The 25,650-nt window shown below is 36.5% G+C and overlaps 1 protein-coding gene across 2 annotated transcripts in view; it reads left to right on the top strand.

Moving 5' to 3' along the window:
* The window catches only part of STAG1 (stromal antigen 1), a 418,468-nt gene that overhangs the window by 205,870 nt on the left and 186,948 nt on the right, over nt 1-25,650 (top strand). For both annotated transcript variants that reach the window (XM_030934385.1, XM_010364825.2), the window contains exon 6: nt 13,053-13,129. In XM_030934385.1, coding sequence (XP_030790245.1) covers nt 13,053-13,129 — 77 coding nt within the window. The remainder of the gene's footprint in view (nt 1-13,052; nt 13,130-25,650) is intronic.

Genomic DNA, 25,650 nt, shown 5'->3' with positions numbered 1-25,650 from the left:
CGTATGCGCGCATATATGTGTGTGTGTGTATATATATATATATATAGTTGTGTATTGCAGATGTTCCTTTTCATTAATTTTAAATGTTTTCTGTTTCCTAATTATAGCTTTTTCTTGACACATGGATCATTTAGAAGCATATTTCTTCTTCTTTTTTTTTTAATGGTTTTTGTTTTGTGGTGTTTTTTTTGGGTTATTTTTTGAGATGGGGTCTCACCCAGGCTGGAGTGGAGTCATGTGTGATCACAGCATACTGCAGCCCGAATTCCTGGGCACAAATGATCCTCCTCCCACCTCAGCTTCCCAAGTAGCTGCGACCACAAGTGTGTGCCACCACACCAGCTAATTTTTCTTTTTTCTTTGTTAGGAATGGGGTCACTTTGTTGCCATGGCTGCTTTTGAACTCCTGGACTCAAGCAATCCTCCCATCTCAAACTCACAATGTGCTGGGATTACAGGCATGAGCCCCTGTGCCTGTTCAGAAGCATATTTTTTGATTTTCAAGCATGAGAGTTTTCTGGTTAACTTTTTGTATTGTTTTCTTCTTTAGTTTCCTTGAATTTGAGGCCAAAGGAAATGGTCTGTCAGTTGCAGTCCCCTTTTGTGTAGACTTATCTCAAGGTTATATGGTCAGTTTTTGCTAATGTTTCATGTGCCCTTAAAACTCATGCATATTATGCATTTTTTAGCTGTAGTTTGTCCATTGTTAGCTCAGTAATTTTGTTAAAATATTTTATATCCTTCTAATTTATTGTGCTTGTTCTGAAGATTACTGAGAAGGATGTATGTTAAAATCCCACACCATGGTTATAGATTTATGTATTTTTCCTTGATTTCTTCTTAACTGCCTTTCCCCTTCCTTACCCTCCCTCCTGTGTCTGTCTCTCACTCCGCTCCCTGATAGGTTATTAGAAGTATACAGACATCCAGCTTTTTTATAACTCAATATTTTGTATTTAATGTTCCTCTTTATCTCTGGCAATACTTTTTTTTTTTTTCCCTAAAAGTCTGTTTCATTTGAATATTAATGAAACTTAACAACTTTTCGTGTTTTTCTGGTGTACTGTTTTTTTCCTTTTATTGTTCCTGTGTCTTTTAGATGCCTCTTGTTACAACTTATAGCTGGATTGTAGTTTTTTAATTCAGTCTGTCTTTTAATTGTACCAGTTAGTCCCTTTTGCATTTAATACAGTCACTGTAATTTAGTTTTATATTGAACCAATGGTTGTTCTTTGCCCCTCCTGTTCTATGTTTTCTTTTTCTCTTCTTTCTTGTTTTTAAACTACTTGAATATCAAAGAATTTGTCTTTCTTTTGTCTGCTTCTTAAAACTTTTTTTTGAGATGGAGTCTCGCTCTCTTGCCAGGCTTGAGTGCAGTGGCGCGATCTCGGCTCACTGCAACCTCCACCTCCCAGGTTCAAGCGATTCCCCTGCCTCAGCCTCCTCTGAGTAGCTGGGACTACAGGCATGCACCACCACACTCAGCTAATTTTTTTGTATTTTAGTAGAGACGAGGTTTCACCATGTTGGCCAGGATGGTTTTGATCTCTTGACCTTGTGATCCACCTGCCTTGGCCTCCCAAAATGCTGGGATTATGGGCATGAGCCACCATGCCCAGCCCCAAAATTTAATTTTTGCTCTTTATTTCTGGTTTTCTGAGTTTATGTTATGCTCTAGGTATAGAATATATTTTGACAGAGGCAGGGTGTGTTGTTTTTCATCGTTTCTAAAATTTCTTAGTTATTATCTCTTTAAATTTTCTTTCCATTTTATTTCTCTTCTTCAGAAACTTTGTGTACATTTGTTGTACTCTCTTCTGTGTATCTTTCCATATTTTTGAATTTCCGTGCAGCTTTCTGAATAATATTTCCCCATCTTAGATTTCTTTAACTCTTTTAATTTATGCCAATCCCTTAAGCCTTATTTCAGTTACTATATTGTTCATTTCTGTAAATTATAACTACTTGGTCATGGAATTGTTCCCCTGTGGATATTCAAACTTATATTTTTATTTTTTAACATGGTAAGTTTATTTGTTTTGCAATCTATATTTGATAATTCTAATATTTTAAGTTTTTGTGAGCCTGTTTCTGTGGTCTTGTTTTTGCTTATTTTTTGCATGTTGCCTTTCTTCTTGGTATATTTTGTTGCTTTTTATTCCAAGCTCCTTATTTCCTCTCAAATTTATTTGAATCATAGGATTAAGTTACATTTCTCTAAGAGAGGATTTAGCATTTGCTTTACAGGTGTCCAGGGGCGCTACCAATCTAGGACCGTTTGTAATTGAATGGAGTGTTTGAGATTTTCTTTCAATTATTTGTGAGAACACCAGTTTTTGATTATAACTTCTTAGATACGTTTATCTCCCTCTTTGCAGTAACAGAAAAACTTTATTTCCCCCAGAGTATGAGGTGATAAATTGACCCCTGGGTTAGCCTTAACCTGAAGATGTAATCCTTTGAAGCCCCACTTTATAGAGTTATGTCTTCTAGACCGTCTACCTCAGATCGCCCAACTGAAGCAAACAGGCTTAGCAAGGGTCATCATAGAAAAGGTGATTTCAGCCTTGCTTCTATATGTTGAATTTCTGCTTTTATTTATTTTCCTCCTATTATCTTCCTGCTTCATATGGCTTCAGATGCTTTCAAAATGCTGCTTATATTTTATTTACCATTTCAGGGAAAGGTTTTGTATAAATAATATTGTTTATAATATCATTATCATAAACTGAACTTGTTTATATAAATGTAAAGTGATTTCTCCCCCGGATGATACATGTATGTGTGTGTTAATGTAACTTGTAATGCTGAAATTTTTCAAAAAATTTTTTTGTGGAAATGAATAATTTTGAAACTTTGATGCTTTTGGCATAATTTGCATATTTACTTTGTATATTGTTGTAATATAATTTCTACTTTCATAGGTTTTGATTTTCTTGGACCTGCTTGAAGGTTTCAATTGCTTATTATTGTCATGGTTTTGAAAAAGCTCTCAAATATAGGCTGACATGTGCAGGTACTGTTTTAGGTAGAGTGTACAAAAAAACCACAAGTAATCCTGATGGGTTTATACTTACAGAAAACCTGTTGGGTATGCAGAGAACAGGATAAGAATTATAAAATAAGAGATTGGAATATTAAGTATTTTGCCTTAATATTTTTCAGTTTCAGCCTCTCTCTGTGTGTGACTGTCTCTCAAATAGGCCAGGCACAGTGGCTTACGTCTATAATCCCAACACTTTGGGAGGCCAAGGCAGGAGGATCAGTTGAGCCCAGGAGTTTAAGACTACCCTGGGCAACATAGTGAGACACTGTCTCTACAAAAAATAGAAAAATTAGCCAGGTGTGCACCTGTAGTCCCAGCTGCTTGGGAGGCTGGGTGGGGAGGAGGCCAAGAGGTTGAGGCTGCAGTGAGCCATGATTTTGCCACTGCACTTAGCCATGATTTTGCCACTGCACTTCAGCTTGGGCAACAGAGCAGAATCCTGTCTCAAAAAAAAATATATTGCTGAGAATAGACACATGAACTATTCAGAAATTCGAAAGAGGCAGAGCACGCTGGCTCATGCCTGTAATTCCAGCACTGTGGGAGCCTGAGGTGGGGGCATTGCTTCAGTTGAGGAGTTCAAGACTAGCCTGGGTAACACAGAGAAACCCTCTCTCTCTCCCCTCTTCCCCCTGCCAAAGACAAACAAAATTAGCCAGATGTGGTGATGCCTTCCTATAATCCTAGCTTACAGAGGTGGGAGGTGGGAGAGGTTCAGGTGGGAGGATTGCTTGATTCTGGGAGGTCAAGGCTACAGTGAGCCAGGATTGTGCCCTCTCTCGCTCTTCCTTGCTCTCTCTCTCTCAAAAAAATAAAAATAAAAAAAGGAGTTCAAAAAAGTTTATGTAGATACCTAAATCATCTTAAAGGAAATGAAACATAACTTCTTACCTATTAAGTGTGGGCTGTACATAGTGACTTCTAAGGAGTACAGTGTGGAAAGAGGTGGAGAAGTGTAATTTACCAAGGAGAAAACTGACAAACACTATTGCATGTAGATGTTATGGTTAATAATCAGTAGTGTTTAGTCATATTGATAGTGACTTGATTTTATATGATGAGGATGGCAATTTCTCTCTTGAGCGTCCCTCCAAAAATCCATAAACCCTGTCTAACCATAAGAAAAGAATCAGACAAATTGAAAGACATTATGTAAAATACTTGACCACTGCTTAAAACCTTTGTGGTCATCAAAAACAAGTCAAGTTTGAAATTTAGAAATGGAAGTGGAGACTTTACAGATGATGCCCCAGAAATAATAAACATCATAAGAGACTACAAGGAACAACTCTACACCAATAAATTGGATAATCTAAAATAAATGACTAAATTTGTAGAAACATACAACCTATCAAGACTTGGAGTCTGGGTGAGTCATAGAGAAAAAGAAAAGCTGGGCTGGGTGCGATGGCTCGCACTGTAATCCCAGCCCTTTGGGAGGCCAAGGTGGGTAGATCGTGAGGTCAGGAGATCGAGACCATCCTGGCTAACACGGTGAAAACCCGTCTCTACTAAAAATACAAACAATTAGCCGGGCGTGGTGGCAGGCGCCTGCAGTCCCAGCTACTCAGGAGGCTGAGGCAGGAGAATGGCGTGAACCCGGGAGGCGGAGCTTGCAGTGAGCTAGATTGCGCCACTGCCCTCCAACCTGGGCGACAGACCGAGACTCTGTCTCAAAATAAATAAATAAATAAATAAAGCTGAACAGACCTATAATCAGATTGAGAGAACATAGAAAAGTCCCAGGATCATTTGGCTTCAGACTGGTGACTTTTGCCAAACATTTAAAGAATTAATGCCAGTTCTTCTCAGTCTCTTCCAAAGAATCGATGAGGATGGAACACTTGTAAACTCATTTTATGTGGGCAGCATTACTCTTATACCAAAGTCAGGCAAAGATATCCCAAAAAAGATACCACAAAAAGAAAAGGGCCAGTATAGATTTCTGATGAGTATATATGCAAAAAATCCTAAACAAAAGACTAGCAACCAAATTTAACAGCATATTAAAATGTTCACCAAATGAAAATCAATTAATGTGGTATGCCACATTAACAGAATGAAGGATAATAATCACTTGGTCATCTTAGTAGATACCAGAGAAAGAGTTTTATAAAACCAGCACCCTGTTCATGTTAAAAGAAAAATCTCACCAAACTAGGAATAGAGGAAAATAGAACATAATAATAGCCATATATACAAAGTGTATTGCTAACATATTCTATGGTGAAAATCTAAAAGCTTTTTCTGTAAGATCAGAAACAAGGTGAGGATGTCCACTCTCACTGCTTATTCTGTGTATTATCAGAAATTCTGCGCATGCCCAGAGGTATTAGGCAAGCAAAAAAACAAAAAACGGAATAAGTGAAATTGTTTCTGTTAGCAGATGACATAATCTTATATATAGAAAACCAGGCCGGGCGTGGTGGCTCACGCCTGTAATCTCAGCACTTTGGGAGTCCGAGGCAGGCAGATCACCTGAGGTCAGGAGTTCAAGACCAGCCTGGCCAACATGGTGAAGCCCCATCTCTACAAAAAATCAACCAGAATGGTGGCAGGTGCCTGTAATCTCAGCTACTCAGAAGGCTGAGGCAGGAGAATCGTTTGAACCTGGGAGGCGGAGGTTGGAGTGAGCCGAGATCATACCATTGCACTCCAGCCTGGGTGACAAGTGTGAAGCTCTGTCTCAAGGGAAAAAAAAAAAAAAGGAAAACTGTAATTATTCCACAGAAATGTTAGAATTCATCAATCAATTCAGCAAAGTGACAGGATGCAACATCAACGTATAAATTTAGTTGCATTTCTATACATTAACACTGAACTTTCTGAAGGAAAATTAGGGAAACATTCCAATTTATAATAACATAAGAAAGAATAAAATACTTAGGAATAAACTTAACTAAAGAGGTGTATTAGTCTGTTCTCACTGCTGTAAAGAAATATCTGAGACCAAGTAATTTATAAAGTAAAGAGGTTTAATGTTTACAATTTTGCAGGCTGTAGAGGAAGCATGCTAGGAAGGCCTCAGGGAAATGTACAAGCATGGCAGAATTAGAAGGGAAAGCTGGCATGTCTTCACATGGCCAGAGCAGGAGGAAGAGAGGGAGAAGAGGTACTATATACACTTTTAAACAACCAGATCTCATGATAATTCACTCACTCTCATGAAAACAGGACCAAAAGGGAAATCCATCCCCATGATCCAATCACCTCCTACCAGGCCCCACCTCCAACACTGGAGATTATTTGACATGAGATTTGAGTGGGGACACAGACCCAAATATATTAGCAGGTAAAAGACTGTGAAAACAACAAAACATTGATGAAAGAAGTTAAAGGAGACAGAAACAAATGGAAAGACATCTTGTGTTCATGGATTGGAAGACTTAATATTGCTAAAGTGTCTGTACTACCTAAACTGATCTTACCAACTCAGTGAAATTTCTGTCAAAATTCCAATGGGATTTTTTGCAGAAATAGAAAAATTCTAAAATTCATGTGGAATCACAGAACCCTTAATACCCTAAACAGTCTGAAGAAGAAAGAACAAAACTGGAAGTACCACACTTCCAAACTTCAAAATATGATACAAAAGTACAGTAGTTAAAACATTAGCTGGATTCAGTGGCTTACACCCGTAATCCCAGCACTTGCGGAGGCTGAGGCAGGCAAATCACTTGAGCCCATGAGTTTGAGACTAGCCTGGGCAACATGGTGAAATCCTATCTCTACTAAAAATAGAAAAAAATCAGTGCTGGGGCATGCTTGTAGTTCCAGCTACTTGGGAGGTGAGGTGGGAGGACCACCTGAGCTGGGGAGGTGAAGGCTGCAGTGAGCCATGATCATGCCACTACACTCCAGCCTGGGTGACAGAGTGAGACCCTGTTTCCAAAAACAAAAACAAAACAGTTTGGCACTAGTATGAAGGTAGACATAGCAACTCATGTAACAGAATAGAGAGCCCAGAAATAATTCACGTACGTATGGACAACTTAACCTTTGACAAGGGTGTCAAGAATATGCAGTAGGGAAAGGATAGTCTTTTCAACAAATGGTGTTTGGGAAAACTGGATATCCACATGCAAAAGAATGAAATTGGTTTGGACCCTTACCTTACACCTTTACACAAAAATCAACTCAAAATGGATTAAATAATTAAACGTAAGACCTGAAACTTACAAACTCTTAGAAGAAAACATAGGGGAGAGAGAGCATCATGACATTGGTCTTGGCAATGAATTCATGGGAATAACACCAAAAAGTGTCTGTGGATGGATGAATGGATAAATCAAATGTAGTATATACATACAATAGAATATTATTGAACCTTAAAAAGTAAGAAAATTTTGCAATATGCAACAGCCATGGATGAGTCTGGAGGTCATTATGCTAAGTGAAATAAGCCAGCCACAGAAAGACACAGAAATCAGTCAAGTAACTGCTTCATTACACTTACATGAGGTATGTAACTCATGGAAGGAGAGAGCAGAAGGGTGATTGCCACGGGCAGGGGGAAGCAGGAAGTGGGAAATTCCTAATAATGTGTATCAAGTGTCAGTAATGCAAAATGAATTCGTTCTAGAGATAAACAGTCTGAGAAAGTGTCACAGTATAGAGGAGTCTAAGAAGACATGACAACTACCACCTTTGGTGGTATTCTGGAACAGAAAAATGACACTAGGTAAAACTAAGGAAATCTAAATAAAGTATGGGCTTTAGTTATTAATTTTATCAATATTGGCATATTAGTTGTGACTGTTGTACTATACTAATGTTAGGTATTGACAGTAAAGGATACTGGATCTGATGTGTATGGGATCTCTATACTATCTTTGTACCTTTCCTGTTAGTCTAAAACTATTCTAAAATAGAAAGCATGTATTTTTTAAATGCTATAGGAGTTCAGTTAAGAAAAATTCCTTGAAAATTTGAAACTAAAGTACTAAACCCAACCAGTTCTTTTCCTCATTAATCACATACATAAAAGTTTCATAAAATGAAAAATAGGTATTCTAGGCAAAAGATGAGTTAAGAAAGTCTTAGTGGCACCTGAAAAAAGTTGTGAGAGACTTCAAAGTATACTTGAGATTATTTGGGACCCCTAGTGACATAGCTTTGAAGCACAGGTTGAAGAAACAGAACTTGGTCGTTTATATGCAATCTGGTAAGAAACTGCCTAAGAATCTTAATAGTCATCCGGGCGCGGTGGCTCAAGCCTGTAATCCCAGCACTTTGGGAGGCTGAGACAGGCGGATCACGAGGTCAGGAGATCGAGACCATCCTGGCTAACACGGTGAAACCCCGTCTCTACTAAAAATACAAAAAACTAGCCGGACGAGGTGGCGGACGCCTGTAGTCCCAGCTACTCCGGAGGCTGAGGCAGGAGAATGGCGTAAACCTGGGAGGCGGAGCTTGCAGTGAGCTGAGATCCGGCCACTGCACTCCAGCCTGGGCGACAGAGCAAGACTCCATCTCAACAACAACAACAACAACAACAACAAAAAAAGAATCTTAATAGTCTCAAATATTTAAATCTGAAATTGTGTAACTGGAGCCAATTATACAATGTCATCTATAAACAAGATACTTGGTAAAACCTTTTGCTCTGTACTTCATGGATTTGTATAACCATGTGGGCAGCTTCTCTGCTTTTCTGCCTGAACTTAGAAATGAAATCTGGCTCTCCCTATATCAGATTATTTCACTCATGGCCTCATTAATTAGAAAGGAGAAGAGTTCAGCCTTTTCTACTCCCCATTTTCTACTCCTTGCTTTTCCATACCATACTATGAAAGGTAACAATCTTCTCTAGAGTTATTTTTTATTGTTATCATTTTATTTCTCCCTTTAGTTACCTATGACTAAAATTTTTTGGTTGACCTCTTGTCTCTAATGCATATTTTTTGCCTGAGTTCTCAATTTTCTTTAGTAATATCCTGAATATTTTGGGACTTTCTCTACAAAAATACATAGACACCAATTTTCATATGTTTTAAAATGGCTCATAGGTACTTTGGAATCCATGTGCCACAGGTCAAGAAACCCTGCCTATCTTGAATCTTAATAATAATAATAGAACTGAGGTGACAGACAGACATTATTTTTCTTACAGTCATTTCTTCTAAGTCTTACGTGAACAATGTTAGCACTGAAGATGAACTTACTTTAATAGTTCTTGAAAATATGGTGAATATACTTTGGATATCTTTGAACAGTTCTATAGCTCTAGGATAGTGCTTACTTTTGGTCCTGGGCTATACTAGCATGGCTCAAACAAGCTCTACAATTTGATATTCTAATATTTGGTAAAGTTTCTGTTCTTGGTGTAGATGGACTGCATCCTGTGCAGTCTTGAAAGATTAGATAATCGGTATTCACATGTTATGTGCCAATACGTGATTTTTAAATACATTTACTTTAATATTTTACTTATCTTTTGTATTTAGAAAGGAAAAAATACATTAGTTTCCCCCCCTCCCCCGCCACAAGGACTGTTATAAAGTGAAGGCTGCCATCTAGAGACAGACTCATCATTGGAGATGTAATCACAGCAATTTGTTTTCAAGGCATTCTAAAAAATTTATAAGTATCAAAAATGTATCTTTATTCATAATTTGTGAGGTTTTTTTTTCATTTTTGCACATACTATCTAGACAGATCCCATGCATCCCAAGATATTTATGATTAAGCTTAAAAGCTATCAAAGTGTCTCTTTCTTTGCCTTTCCCCCAGACCCCCTCCTTAAGTCTTGAAAAAGACTCTTAAATGTAGTCACTGCATTACTAGGTAGCTGTTAATTTCTACATTTCTGGTATGCTGATATTTAGTGAATCCTTCTCAGTTTTAGTAAGCTCAACATTTCTTGCCTGACTCAGATTTTTTCTACCAATCCACCCATATTTATATCTAATCTTGATTTACAGTTTGCTCTTTATCAGACTAGGTTATATAAAAATGAAACAAAAAATGGCCAGGCACGCTGGCTCATGCCTGTAATCCCAGCAGTTTGGGAGGCCAGGGTGGGTGGATCATGAGGTCAGGAGTTTGAGACCAGCTTGGCCAACATGGTGAAACCCTGTCTCTACTAAAAATACAAAATTTATTGTGTTTTTAGTAGAGAATAATTACACATGGTTATGCGTGCCTGTAATCCCAGCTACTCAGGAGGCTGAGGCAGGAGAATCGCTTGAACCTGGGAGGTGGAGGTTGCAGTGAGCTAAGCATCGAGCCATTGCACTCCAGCTTGGACAACAGAGGGAGACACTGTCTCGAAAAAAAGAAAAGGTGAGACAACAATAAAAACGATCCTGTCATTTGCTTAGATTATCTCTAGTACATAACTAGATTACATTTTATTTATTTAGAGTCTATAATCCACTCTGTAAAAGAAAAGCTTTAAAATGATTTATACATGGAGCAATTACTTTGAAAGCATCTACTATTTGGAAGGCTCTTTTGCTAAGTGTGTTAGACAGTGTTAGTGTATTTCAACCACACTTAGACTTCAGTAATTTGGGCAAGAATGGCAAGCAAGAATGGTGTGTCGTAAAAGCTATCAACTTTTTTTGGGTGGCTGTGGGGAGTCTTGCTCTGTCATCCAAGCTGGAGTAGAGTGGCGCAATCTCAACTCACTGCAACCTCAGCCTCCCAGGTTCCAGAGATTCTTGTGCCTCAGCCTCCTGAGTAGCTGGGATTACAGGCATGTGCCACCCACACCTGGCTATTTTTTTGTATTTTTAGTAGAGATGGTGTCTTGCCGTATTGCCCAGGCTGATCTCAAACTCCTGATCTTAAGCAATCTGCCCACCTCAACCTCCCAAAGTGCTGGGATTATAGGTGTGAGCCACCATGCATGGCCAAAAGCCATTAATATATACTTAAAAGAGCCTTTTGTTATATTTGGATAAATTGTTTTGCTGCTGAGTAGAGTTCTGTCTACTTTCAGTCTTCTATGTACTTGTGTACCTAGAAGGGATGCATAGAAGGCTTGGGGTTTCTGCCCTGGCTGATCTCACAGAATAGAGAAGGAGGAGAATTGAAAATGACTGAGGAGGAACAGGATTGAGACATTTCTCTAAACTGTGGTTCATAAATATGAGGATAAGAAAGTTTGCTGGGTCCTTCTTGACTTTTCTGACAATTTACCTCTTCATTGTCTTAACTTACCCCCATGAATAGGTACTAGGCATTTCGAATGGGGTGTTTAGTGCTGTTGGACCTGATATGTCTACTCTGGAGGTGGAGGCTATAGGTTTGGGTGATGGGAAAACCCCAAAATGGGCACGATAATGTATCAAAAAAAATGAATGCCCAAGTAGGAGAGTCTAATACTGAGTATCTTTTATGCTACAGGCGCAATGCCAAATACTTTACATTTGTTACCTCATTTAATTCTCTTATCATCCTTATTTATTTGTTTGAATGTTTCCCATGTGCTAAGTAATGTTCCAGGCAATAGCAGTTAGAACATTGAAGAAAACTTTTCTGCTCTGCAGTGATATTCTCACCATTTAAAAGATTAGAAATCCTAGTTTCATAGAGATTAAGTGACTTTTCTAGTGTCCCATATCTGGTAACTGGTGGAGCTGAGAAACCCTACTATGTCTTATTCTAAAGACGTTGAGCCACTCTAGGATGACTTATTTTCTGAAGCTTCTGATGTATTTTTTAATCACTGCAACTACAATTACAGTCTGTTTTTATTGTTGTTTGTATAGATATTTATACAAGAATGTGTTTTCCACCCTTATGTTCCATCTTTTGTGCCCTATGATAGCAGATAACAAAAACACAGTATTTCTGGCAAACTTGTGTTGAGGATTCTTATTCTTGCCTTCTACTGAGTGCATATCGATAAGGATTATACAAATGCCTGATAGTGTTTAAGAGCAGTGTCTTTCAGTTTAGTTTTTTACATTTCATTTTTTTATTTGAAATGTATTTACTCATAATTTTGTTTGAGTAATATACTCATGTAGTTCAAATTTTTAAAGTGCAAAAAGCATGAATGTAGTCTCCTTTGTTTTTCTAAACCTCAACTGCCCATTTCTCTTTCTTGGAGGCAACCAGTTTTACTAGAGTATCTTTCTAGAAATATTTTAATGTGTTCAATCAAATATATTTCAATATCCATTCTTTTTTGTGTTTGAATATATCCTATAGATCTTTCCATATCAGTCATAGATAGCTTATTTTTTTGAAAGCTCCGTCCATAGTTTTGATAGATTCCATTGACTTTGAGAGTCAATAAAGAATAGTGGTTATCATAGTAGACAGTCTGCCTGCATGTAAACCATGGGTCTGATACTGGGAAACTTTTTTTTGCAAGTTGCTAAACCTCTAGATGCCTCTTGTCTCAGAAATAATAGTACATTCTTCATAGGGCTGTTGTAAAGATTAAATGTATAAACATCAAGTGCCCGGGAGATAGTAAGCACCCAAATGTTAGCTGCCACCACCATTGTCATTAATATCACCTTTTTATGTATTTCATCTGATCTTTATGAGCATATAGGCTTTCTTTCCTTTTTTTTTTTTTTTTTTTTTTTTTTTTTTTTATTACAAACAGTGCTTCAGGGATAACCTTTTACAGTCATTACTTTGCACATGTTTTACTCTGTGGATGTTTTACTACAAGTACAATCCATGGATCAGAGTGTGTAAATTTGTAGTTTTGGCAGACATTTACCAAACTGCATACTGTAGAGATTGTACCAAAGTATATACTTTTATCAACAATTTAACATAATTTAAATTATCTAGAACTTTATGGTAGCTTTCTGATGTTATGTCTAATTATGGTTTAAAATGGCAATTTCAAAATTCTTCCTTTTCCTTCTTAGGAGTACTGTCCTGTCAGAAGAGCCTGATCAAACAACGTTTTATGTTTTAATATAAAGTATATGTTGGAAGGTTATTCTTTTGGGATTCTCAGAGATAACTTGTTAATGCTTGAGAGAGTGGAAGTTGATCTGAAAGATTAACTGTAAAATCTGTCGTTCCACAGGTACTGTGAGAATAGAGATGTTTCGAAATATGCAGAATGCAGAAATCATCAGAAAAATGACTGAAGAATTTGATGAGGTATAGCATTCCAGTATTTGTACAAATTGCTTACTTAATACTTTCACATGATGAATATGTTGATTATCTCAGGTTTTGTTTTGATTTGATGTTTAGTGTAACTGAAGATCTGTTTTTTAATTATATATGATAATCTATGGTACTAATTCCAAAATTAATGATCTTTCGAGGTTTGATTATGTTGTGTGGAGTATTGAATAATTACTGGCAGGATAAGAAAATTAGTGGTATGAGGTAGAAGTAGATTCTTGACATTTATTTTGAAGACCATCTCAAATTCCCAAATTTATAAATGCATCTCCAACAGTTTTCTGTTTGTGGAATGCTAATTGCATTAAACGCTTTAAAGGGAAAATGGTTTGGAGGTCAGTGAATTCTAAGCAGGACCACATATTATACCTGTCTCACAGTTTATAAAATCATGTTATGTTATTTAAGATTCCAAGATATCCTAATTAAGAAAAGCCCTGCTTGCCTTCATTTAACCCAGAATTTCCCAAAATTATTTTACATGGAACTTCTCCCAAAACCCCTGGTGTGTGTGTGTGTGTGTGTGTGTGTGTGAATGTTAAGCTTCTATTTGGGACACTCTACTTGAAAGTATTCTTTTCATTTAGAATACATGTTTTCTTTGCTTAGCTTCACAAATTAATCACCTTTCCCATTTTCATAGAAATATTCTCTTGAGCAGTTTTATACTGATTGTAAATGCTGAAACATTTCCACAGTTTTATTTCTGTATTGTATTTATGGTGAAATGAATTTATATTATGTATTAGGCTACCATTAATTCCAGTTTTAACAATCTGCCTTTTGATTTAAATAACATTTCTATTTTTGGTATGTGTTTCTTTTTCTTGACTTTCAGCACTAAAATATTGGTTGTTTTCTAGGTCTACTCTTTGACAGGGAGTGGGCTTAGGGTTTTATTATTATTAATTTTAACTTGGAAAAAGTAATACAAACACACATATTAAGACAAACAGTGTGTGACCCTGGTATTGTGTTTTTTGAAAGTTCATCGGGTGATTCTAATGTATACCAAAGCTTGGGAACTACTGGTTTAAAGAAAATTAAAAAAAGCCAAGAATTAACTTAGTAAAACTCTTCACGTATCAAAATAGAATGAGATAAAAACAGAAATAAAGACACTGTGAAAAGGCACATATAACAAGAAAGCATGACTATTGTTTTAGGATTATTAAATAACTAGAAGTTGAGAAATTCAGGAAAATAAATATATACTTTTTTTTTTTTTGGAGACACAGTTTCACTCTGTTGCCCAGCCTGGAGCTCAGTGGCATTGTCTCAGCTTACTCCAACCTCCACCTCCCCGGTTCAAGCAATTCTCATGCCTCAGCCTCCCAAGTAGCTGGGATTACAGGCCTGTGCCACCACGCCCAGCTAATTTTTGTATTATTAGTAGAGACAGGATTTCTCCATGGTATCCAGGCTGATCTCAAACGCCTGACCTCAGGTGATCCAACCACCTCAGCCTCCCAAAGTGCTGGGATTACAGACATGAGCCACCACGCTCGGCCAAATATATACTTAAAAAAATACTCCTGTAAATATTGTTAACTATTATGGTATATTGAAGGAATAGTAAACTATTAAGAAAACTAAGAATGAGTTACATTGCAAGTGAAATGACTGAAAAGGCATTTCATATACCTAAACATATTTTCTTGCAGTATTTGAGAAGATCAACTTAATCAAAGACGACTTTTTAAAAAGCACCATTCAAGTTTTTTTGTTTGATAGTAAAGTAACACAGTTTGATTATGATATGAAGGTATTTATTTGAAGTGAAAATACTTACTAGATATTTGAGGCTATCCATTTTATCTTCTGTCACTTGAGGAAGATATTAGTCCTTTTGTTACTGTGCATACACCTGAGAAACTTGGTTTAAATGCATGTATATTGTGAAATATACCTTATTTTAACAAATTTATTATGTTTTTTTCTTCAAAAGACTATATATGTCATTTGGCTTTCTGGGAGTTGAGGGGGTTAGTTTTGTTAAATTGTATTCTGTAATATTCTAAAAGATCTGATAACAAGAACCACTGGATTCCAAGGGTCTAGAACGATGTCTAATTCTTAAGGAATAATCATTAAAATTTTATTGAAATTAATACATTGTATTTACAGCAAAGTAAGGTAAAGGTGAGATGAGCTAGTTTGAAGCTGTTTAGATTTTCAGTAAAGTGATCTAAAAGTAAGTTATTGCCTGAGAAGTATACTTTGGCTCCCATTCTTTATTACAAACAGATTATTATAACATTTGTTAATAATCTTTTTAAAATACCTGTAAACCTGTACACAGCCAGCAGTGCTTTGTGATTGTAATATCAACCTAATTTAAAAATAAATTAATTCCCAGAGCAGTCTATGGGCTATTCAGTCAGTACATACACTTGATTCTTGATAGAGCTAGCTGTAGAAAGCTAAAGCAAATTGATATTTCTTCCCCACATTTTTGGAATTGCACATTCATATGTAAAGTCTTTGGTATGTTTCCAAGGTCAGATTGCATAGTTTTCATATGTTTTAAGTATAACTTTTATGTAGGGAAATTTTTGTAACAAAACACATTTAGTGTATTCATTTCGTGCCTTTAATTCTTGCTTGTTCTTTTGCATTACATTGATAAATTGTGCGATTTCTGTGTATTGTGCTCTCTGCCGTGATAACTTATGTTGTACATTTTTTCTCTTTTCCTAATTGTATGTATTTCTCTGAATTTATCCATTCCAGCATTTATCTAATCAAAGGATTAACATTATTAATAAGTATGAAAAGGGTTAGATAGTATACAAACTGTGAAAAGGAAATATTACAGATATGATAGGGGAAAGCTCAAATTGTCTCTAGTCCCAAATTAAAGTCTCTAAATTGTTTCAATTGTATATCCCATCACTAAACATTTTTTAAACTGTCATCCTAATAGTGAAAACCTGTGATAAGCCTCCTCTCTCTTCGTTATGCTCCTTTTCAGAGGGCTAATGTTTTTAACTTACGAGAGGAGTGCTTAGAAGTAACTACGTGGTGGCCAGGCATGGTGGCTCACGCCTGTAATCCCAGTACTTTGGGAGGCCAAGGTGGGTGGGCCACCCGAGGTCAGGAGTTCAAGAACAGCCAGGTCAACATGCTGAAACCCCATCTCTACTAAAAATACAAACGTTTGCCAGGAGTGGTGGCATATGCCTGTAATTTCAGTTACTGGAGTGGTTGACGCAGGAGAATCACTTGAATCTGGGAGGTGGAGGTTGCAGTGAGCTGAGATCACACCACTGCATTCCAGCCTGGGGAAAAGAGTGAGATTCTCTCAAAAAAAAAAAAAAAAAAAAAAAAAAAAAAAAAAGAGTATGTGGTGATTATCTGAGACCACCTTAGTTCTGAACTTAAATATCTTACAAATAATGAATATATGAAAAGATTTCTTCCTTCCACCCTTGATAATCAGAAGACTGAGTATATACCCTTGTTTGTTTATTGTATTAAAGTGTACTTTGCAGCATATGCATATTTATTGATAGAATTAAATGTATATAGTATTGCGCTATCATTATTTGTGTCAGTAATCTTTAACGGACAGATAAAGAAGACTGTGTCATACTATTATGATTAAAATACGTGATCTCAAAGTGGTTTTCAGATATCACAGGCTAATTACTCAAGACTCAGTATTTAGACATTGTTCTAATGTTGGTAATGGGTCTATATCCTTGTTTTTAATAGTCTTCTTAATAATTTAAACTTTTCAAGGTCATTTTCTTATTAGATTTTCATGGCTTTACTTTTATAGTGGACTTAGATGAACTCATGCAAGAAGTGACTGTGCCACCACATTTCTTATTTGCTTATGATCACATACTCAGGTTTTTGTTGTTTCAGTTTTCTTGAAAAGTCTGTGCTTGGTGCCTTTCCATTTTACCGGGAGTTAAAAATAGATACTATTGGCCAGGTGCAGTGGCTCACACCTATAATCCCAGCACTTTGGGAGTCTGAGGTGGGTGGATCATTTGAGATTAGGAGTTTGAGACCAGCCTGGCCAACATGGTGAAACCCCATCTCTACTAAAATACAAAAATTAGCATGGTGGTACGCGCCTATAATCCCAGCTACTGGGGAGGCTGAGGCAGGAGAATCGCTTGAACCCAGGAGGCAGAGGTTGCAGTGAGCCAAGATCATGCCACCACACTACAGCCTGGGCAATGGAGTGAGATTTCACCTCAAAAAAAAAAAAGACACTGTAAAGCTTAAAGTCATTGAATTGGTCATATGTAACTTAAAATAACTTAAGAAACCAGTGATGAATGCCATTTCTACTGTCAACTCCTTTGAGTATTGAACTCTTTTTTGCTACTCTTTTAAATTTGTTTTGTGACACAAAGCAATCTGAAATATGGACCAAGTGAGGGCATACCAGGCTTATTCTGTATATTAAATATTAGCAACAATTAATTTCTTTCTTTTTGTAGATAAAAATAAATAGAAATAGAAGTTCTAATATTTTCTTGCAATACACCACTCTGTTTGTGTTGCATACTTCACTGTGGAAACTGCTCCAAGATGAGAAAGGTAAACAGAATGTTAAAGAAAGAAAATAGAAATGACAAGTGCCAAAAGACAAATCAATAATTAAAAAATTGCAGTGACTCCAGAAATTGTAATGAATTTGTAATATGCAAAAGTGTAACAAAGGAAATATATAATGACTGAACCCTGCAGTTCAAACTGTTGGGGACAAGAGCAAACATGTTGAATAGTAATAATAATAGCTACTAATCATGCTTAATAGTTGCAAGCACTGTTAAGTGCTTTACATATACTTAATCCTCACAACATTTTTGTGAGGTAGGTAGTTTATAATATTGTTATCCCTGTATGACAGATGAGAAAATTGGGGCACAAAAGGGTTAAGAAACTTACCTGAGGTCACACCACTACTAAATGGCAAGCCAGGAGTTGAACCCAAACAATCTAGCTCCTACAGCTGTACCTTTTTTTTTTTTTTTTGGAGAGTGAGTCTTGCTCTGTCACCCAGGCTGGAGTGCAGTGGTGCGATCTTGGTTCACTGCAACTTCTGCCTCCCGAGTTCAAGTGATTCTCATGCCTTAGCTTCCTGAGTAGCTGGGACTACAGGCGCACACCACCACACCTGGCCAATTTTTGTAGTTTTAGTAGAGACGAGGTTTCACCATATTGGACAGGCTGGTCTTTGAACTCCTGGCCTCAGGTGAGCCACTGTGCCTGGCCCTAAGTCCATACTCTTAACTACTACCCTATTTTGTGTTTTATATAATCAGAAGTTTATGATACTGAAATGGCTGGGAAGAGATTACTCAGTAACAGTTAACGTTTTTTCAATTTGAACAACTCTGGTCATATAATTCGTTTCTGGCTATTTTTACTATCAATTTCTTACTGCTGATCCAGTGAGTTATAGAATTATACTAGTTTTTTTTAATGAGCCAGTTATACTCTCTTAATCTAAAATAATCTTTTTAGATTGAGTCAGACCTCTCTATTACATTATCTGAGACATCCAGTCATTATGAAAGATGCTTAAATGAGATATTTGTGAAGCCAAAGTATATTCCAACAATAACATTTATGTCAGTGGCTACTGGATTAAATTACCATCTGGATTAGTCATGATAAACTATGTATTGAGGATATACTTACATGCTGATAATTGGAAAATCTTTATCTTTCCGTTTTAAAACTTGTACAAAATTGGATTTTACAGTGATTGAAATAAATCACATTTATATTTGTCAATTATTAAGATGTATTAGATTTTTCAGCTAAAGCCAGATAGTAGGAATTCGGTTTTTTATTTATTAGAGGTATAACTTTTTGCTTGTATAGATACATAGTAGTTTACTTTTTTTTTTTTTTTTTTTTTTTTTTTTGAGACAGAGTCTTGCTCTGTCACTCATGCTGGAGTGCAGTGGCGTGATCTGCACTCACTGCAAGCTCCGCCTCCCGGGTTCACGCCATTCTCCTGCCTCAGCCTCCCAAGTAGCTGGGACTACAGGCTCCTGCCACTGTGCCCAGCTAATTTTTTTTGTATTTTTTAGGAGAGACGGGGTATCACCATGATCTCGATCTCCTGACCTTGTGATCCACCCGCCTCAACCTCCCAAAGTGCTGGAATTACAGGTGTGAGCCACCACACCCGGCCAGTAGTTTACATTTTTATGGAGTACATGTGAATATTTTTACATGCGTAGAATGCGTAATGATCAAGTCAGGGTATTTGGGGTATCTCTTACCTTGAGTATTTATCATTTCTATGTGTTGGTACCATTTCAAGTCCTTTCGTAGCTTTTGTTTATTTGTTTGAGACAGACTCTCACTCTGTTGCCTAGGCTGGAGTGCAGTAGCACCATCTCAGCTCACTGCAACCTCCACCTCCCTAGTTCAAGTGATTCTCTTGCTTCAGCCACCCAAGTAGCTGGGATTACAGGCTTGTGCCACCATTCCTAGCTAAGTTTTGTATTTTTAGTAGAGACAAAGTTTTGCCATGTTGGCCAGGCTGGTCTTGAACTCCTGTCCTCAAGTGATCCACCTGCCTTGGCCTTCCTGAGAGCTGGGATCACAGGCATGAGCCACTGTGCCCAGCTCTCTCCTAGCTATTTTGAAATATGTAATATATTGATGTTAACTGTAGTCACCCAGGCCTGCTATCGAACATTATAACTGTAAGTTAGATAGAATTTACATGTGTGGCTTGGTATCCTCCTTGCAGTAACGAGTGAATTCTCACTTTGAGTTCACAAGATATCTGATGATTTACCCAACCTCTCCGTTTTCTCCTCACACGCCTTTCTCACTCTGGCATCTATCATTATATTCCCTATCACCATGAGATCAAGTTTTTTAGCTGATGGATATGAGTGAGAAAATGTGGTATTTGTTTTTCTGTTCCTAAGTTATTTCACTTAATATAATGATTTCCAATTCTATTCATACTGTTGCAAATGACTTTATTTTTTTATAACCAAATAGTTTCCTGTATGTGTATGTATACATATACACATGTATATGCTACATTTTCTTTATCCATTCATCTATTGATGGACACTTAGATTGATTCCATATCTTTGCTATTGTAAATAGTGCTGTGATAAACTTACAAGTGTGGTTATCCCTTTGATATACCGATTTATTTTCCTTTGGATAAATACATAGTAGCTGGATCATATGGTAGTTCTATTTTTAGTTTTTTGAAAAATCTCCGCACTGTTTTCCATGGTGGTTGTACTAATTTACATTCCCACCAACAGTGTGTAGAAGTTCTCTTTTCTCCAACTCCTCACCAGTATCTGTTGTTTTTCTTCTCTTTAATAATAGCCATTCTAACGGGGTTGAGATGATATCTCATTGCCCATTTAATTTGTATTTTCTTGATGATTATGGATGTTGAACACTTTTTCATATACCTGTTGACCATTTAAGTTTTCTTTTGAGAGTTGACTATTCATGTGCTTTGCTCACTTTTTAATGGGATTATTTTTTTTTTAATTTATTGTTGAGTTGTTTAAGTATTCTGGGTATTAGTCTTTTGTTGGATGAATAGTTTGCAAATATTTTCTCTCATTGAAGAGGTTGTCTCTTCACTCTGTTGTTTTCTTTGCTGTGCTTTTTTATTTTTAGTTTAATGTATCTTGTTTGCCTTTTTTGTTTTTGTTGTCTGTGCTTTTGATGTCTTGGCTATAAATTATTTGCCTAGACCAGTGTTCTGAATTGTTTTTCCTGGGTTTTCTTCTAGTTTTATAGGTTCAGGTCTTACATTTAAGTCTTTAATTTATCTTGAGTTTTTTATATAAGGTGAGAGATAGGGGTTCAGATTCATTCTTCTGCATATGGATATCCACTTTTTCCAGTATCATTTATTGAAGGAAGGTGTACTTTCTGCAGTGTATGTTCTTAACACCTTTGTCAAAAATCAGTAGGCTATAAATATGTGGATTTATTTCTGGATTCTCTGTTCTATTCAATTGGTATGTGTGGTTATTTCCATACCAATACTTTGCTCTTTTGGCTAATACAGCCTTATAATATAATTTGAAGTCAAGCTGTAATGCCTTTAGCTTTGTTTTGTTTTTTGTTTTATTTCATTTCATTTGTTTGTTTGTTTTGCTTAACTTTACTTTGGCTATTCTGGCTCTCTTTTGGTTCCATACACATTTTAGGATTTTTTTTTTTTCTGTTTCTGTGAGAACGGACATTGGTATTTTGATAGGGATTACATTGAATCTATATATTGCTTTTGACAGTATGGTCATTGATATGGTTTGGATGTTTGTCCCCTTTAAATCTCATGTTGAAATGTAATCCCCAGTGTGGGAAGTGGGGCCTGGTGGGAAGTGTTTGGGTCATGGGGACAGATCCCTCGTGAGTGGCTTGGTATCCTCCTTGCAGTAACGAGTGAATTCTCACTTTCAATTCACAAGATATCTGATAATTTTTTAAAGTGTGGCACCCCTGCCCCGTTACTCCTTCTCTCACCGTGTGATTCACTGGCTCACCTTCACCTTCTTTTTAGCTGATGGATATGAGTGAGAAAATGTGGTATTAAGTGTGATTATAAGCATCCTTGAGGACCTCACCATAAGATGAGCAGACTCCAGTACTGTGCTTCATATACAGCTTCTAGAACCTGAGCCAATAAACCTCTTTTCTTTATAAATTACCCAGTCTCAGGTATTTCTTTATAGTAATGCAAAAAATAAAAATAAAAAAGGCGACAGTCATTTTACCAACCTTTTTAAAAAAAAAATTTCAGTTGGTACCAACATTTTACCAATATTCTTGCGAATCATGAGCGTGGGATGTCTTTCCATTCGTTTGTGTCCTCTTCAATTTCTTTCATCAGCCTTTTATAGTTTTCCTTATAGAGATCCTTCCCTTTAGTTAGCTTTATTTCTAGATCTTTTATTTTTTGTAGCTATTGTAAATGGGATTACCATCTTGATTTTTTACAGCTGTTTTATTATTGGTATATAGAAACCAATTTTTATGTGTTGAAAAAATGTAAAGCACTTTACTGAATTTGCTATCAGCTCTGAGAATTTTTTGGTAGAGGCTTTGGGTTTTTCTAAATATAAGATCATGTCATCTGCTGAGAGGGACAGTTGGACTTCCTCTTTTCCAGTTTGGGTGCATTTTGTTTTTTTCTCTTAACTGATTGGTCCGTCTAGGACTTCCAGTACCATGTTGAATAAGACTTGTAAAAGTAGGCATGTTTGTTTTGTTTCAGTTCTTAGAGGAAAAGGTTTGAACTTTTCCCCATTCAGTATGATGTTACCTGTGAGTTTGTCGTATATGAACTTCATTATTTTGAGGTATATTCCTTTTTTGCCTAGTTTATTGAGAATTTTTATCATGAATAGTTGTTGGATTTTACCAAATGCTTTTTCTACATCTGTTGAGATGATCAGAGGGTTTTTGTCTTTCATTCTGTTGGTGTTATGTATCACATTTGTTGATTTGCATATGTTAAGCCATCCTTGAATGCCTTATGTAAATTTTGCTTGATCATGGTGTATTAGTGAGTTTGTAGTGAGATTAAATCAGTAATAAAAAGTCTCCCACCCAAGAAAAGCCCAGGCCCAAAAGGATTCACAGCTGAATTCTACCAAAGATAGAAGAAATAGTACCAGTCCTCCTCAAACTATTCCAAAAAACTTAAAGAGGAGGGAATTCTCAGTAAGTCATTTTAGAAGGCCAGCATTACCCATAAGGACACAGCAAAAACAACAACAACATCATAAAGGAAACTACAGGCCAATATCCCTGATGAAGTTAGATACAAAAGTTTTAGCAAACCGAAGTCAACAGCGCATGAAAAAGGTAATATACTATGATCAAGCAGTTTGTTAGTGTATAGTTGTTCATAATAGTCTCTGATGATCTTTTGTTTTCTGTGTTATCAGATGTAATGTCTCATTTTTCATTTCTATTTTTTTTTAATTTGGGTCTCTGTTAGTCTAGCTAGTGGTTCATCAGTTTTATCTTTTTGAAGAATCAACTTTTCATTTCATTGATCCATTGATTTTTTTTAGTTTTAGCTTCATTTATTTTTGTTCTGATCTGTATTATTTATTTTCTGCTGTTAATTTTGTATTTGGTTTGTTCTTCCTACTCTAGTTCCTGAGGTGCATCGTTAAATTGTTTCTTTGAAACCTTACTACTTTTTTTTTTTAAAGACAGAGTTTCGCTCTTGTCCCACAGGCTAGGGTGCAGTGGCGTGATCTCGGCTCACTGCAACCTCTGCCTCCCAAGTTCAGGTGATTCTCCTGCCTCAGCCAACCGAGTATCTGGGATTACAGGCACCCACCACCACACCCAGCTAATTTTTGTATTTTTAGTAGAGATGGAATTTCACCATGTTGGCCAGGCTGATCTTGAACTCCTAACCTCAGGTGATCCACCCACATCAGCCTCCCAAAGTGCTGAGATTACAGGTGTGAGCTGCTGTGCCTGGCCTGAAACCTTACTACTCGTTTGATGCAGGTGTTTATTGCTATCAACTTTGATCCTAGTACAGTTTTTGCTATATCCCACAGGTTTTGGTATGTCATGTTTCCACTTTCATTTCTTTCAAGGCATGTTTTGATTTACATCTTAATTTCTTCATTGACCCAGTGGTTATTCAGGAGTGTTTTTTTAAATTTTTATATATTTGTAAAGTTTTCAAAGTTTCTCTTTGTATTGATTTCTGGTTTTATTCCATTGTGGTCTGAGAAGATATTTCATATGATTTTGAATTTTTAAAATTTGATGAGACTTGTTTTATGGCTTAACATATAGTCTATCCATGTGCTAATGAGAATGATGTGTATTCTGTTTATGGCCATACCACCCTGAATGCACCTGGTCTTGTCCGATCTCGGAGAATAATGTGTATTCTGCAGTTGTTGGATAAAATGTCCTATAAATGTCAAGTCTATTTGGTTTAAGGTCTAGTTTAAATCCAGTGTTACTTTAATGAATTTCTGTGTAGATGATCGAATGCTGAGAGTGAGGTGTTGAATTCTCTGTTATAGTCTGGGAGTCTGTTTAGATCTAGTAATGTTTGCTTTATAAATCTGGACGCTCCCCCGTTGGGTGCATATATACTAAAAATTATTAAATATTCTTGTTGGGTTAATCTCTTTATCATTATATAATAACCTTTGTCTTTATGACTGTTTTTGATGTAAAGTTTGTTTCACTCGTCATAAGTATAGCTGTTCTTGCTCACTTTTCATTTCTATTTGTGTGGAGTATCTTTGTCCATCCCTTTAGTTTCAGTCTGTCTGTGTCTTTACAGGTAAAGTGCATTTCTTGTAGGCAGCATGTAGTTGGATACTGTCTTTTATCTACTCAGCTGGTCTTTGTCTTTTTAGTGGAGTATTTAATCCATTTACATTCAAAGTTAATATTACTATATGACCCTTTGTTCCTGTCATAGTGTTAATTGTTTTCTGGTTGTTTTGTAATATTATTTGTTTCTTTTTCTCCTATTGTTTGTCTTTATTGTTTGGTGATTTTCTGTAGCAGTGTCATTTGATTATTTTATCTTCCTCATATGTGTGTTTGCTTTACCAGTGAGATTTATACTTTCGTGTGTTTTCTTGATGGTAAGCATTGTTCATTCACATCCAGTTTTAGGACTCCCTTGAGCAATTTTTTTGTGTAAAACAGATCTGGTGGTGATGGATTTCCTTAGCTTTTGCTTGTTTGGGAAAAAATTTATTTCTGCATTTATTAAAGATAGTTTTGCTGAATATAGTGCTGTTGACTAGCAGGTTTTTGTTGTTGTTGTTGTTGTTGTTGTTTTCTTTTAGCAGTGTGAATATGTCGTCCATTCTCTCTGGTCCTGTAAGGTTTCTGCTGAGAAGTTTACTGGTAGTCTGATGAAGGTTTCTTTATATGTGACTAGACACTTTTGCTGTTCTTAGAATTCTTTGACTCTAAACAGTTTGACTATAATGTGCCATGAAGATGACCTTTTTGGATCTTAGCTTCTTGTATCTAAATGTCTGTATCTCTTGCTAGACTTAGGAAGTTTTCATCTATTCTTTTATTAAGTAAGTTTTAAACTCCTTTCATTCTGTCTTGGCCTTCTGGGACGATTTGAACATGTGGGTGCTCTGTGGTATTTCATATGTCACAAAGGCAGTGTTCATTTTTCTTTATTTTTGTCTGACTGAATTATCTCAGAAGACCTGTGTTCAGGCTCTGATACTCACTTTTCTGCTTGATCCAGTCTTTTGTTGAAGCTTGCAAATGTATTCTTTATTTCATTCAATGAATTATTCAGTTCCAAAATTTGTGGGAGTTTTTTTGTTTTCTTTTGTTTGCCAGGGTCTTTCTCTGTCGCCCAGACTGGAGTGCAGTGGCGTGATCTCTCGGCTCACTGCAACCTCTGCCTCCTGGGCTCACGTGATTCTCCCACTTCAGCCTCCCAAATAGCTGGGACTACAGGCACACACCACCATGCCTGACTAATATTT

Source organism: Rhinopithecus roxellana, chromosome 1 (genome assembly GCF_007565055.1).
Source record: "Rhinopithecus roxellana isolate Shanxi Qingling chromosome 1, ASM756505v1, whole genome shotgun sequence".
Taxonomy (NCBI): domain Eukaryota; kingdom Metazoa; phylum Chordata; class Mammalia; order Primates; family Cercopithecidae; genus Rhinopithecus; species Rhinopithecus roxellana.
This window is presented reverse-complemented; position numbering and strand designations above follow the sequence as displayed.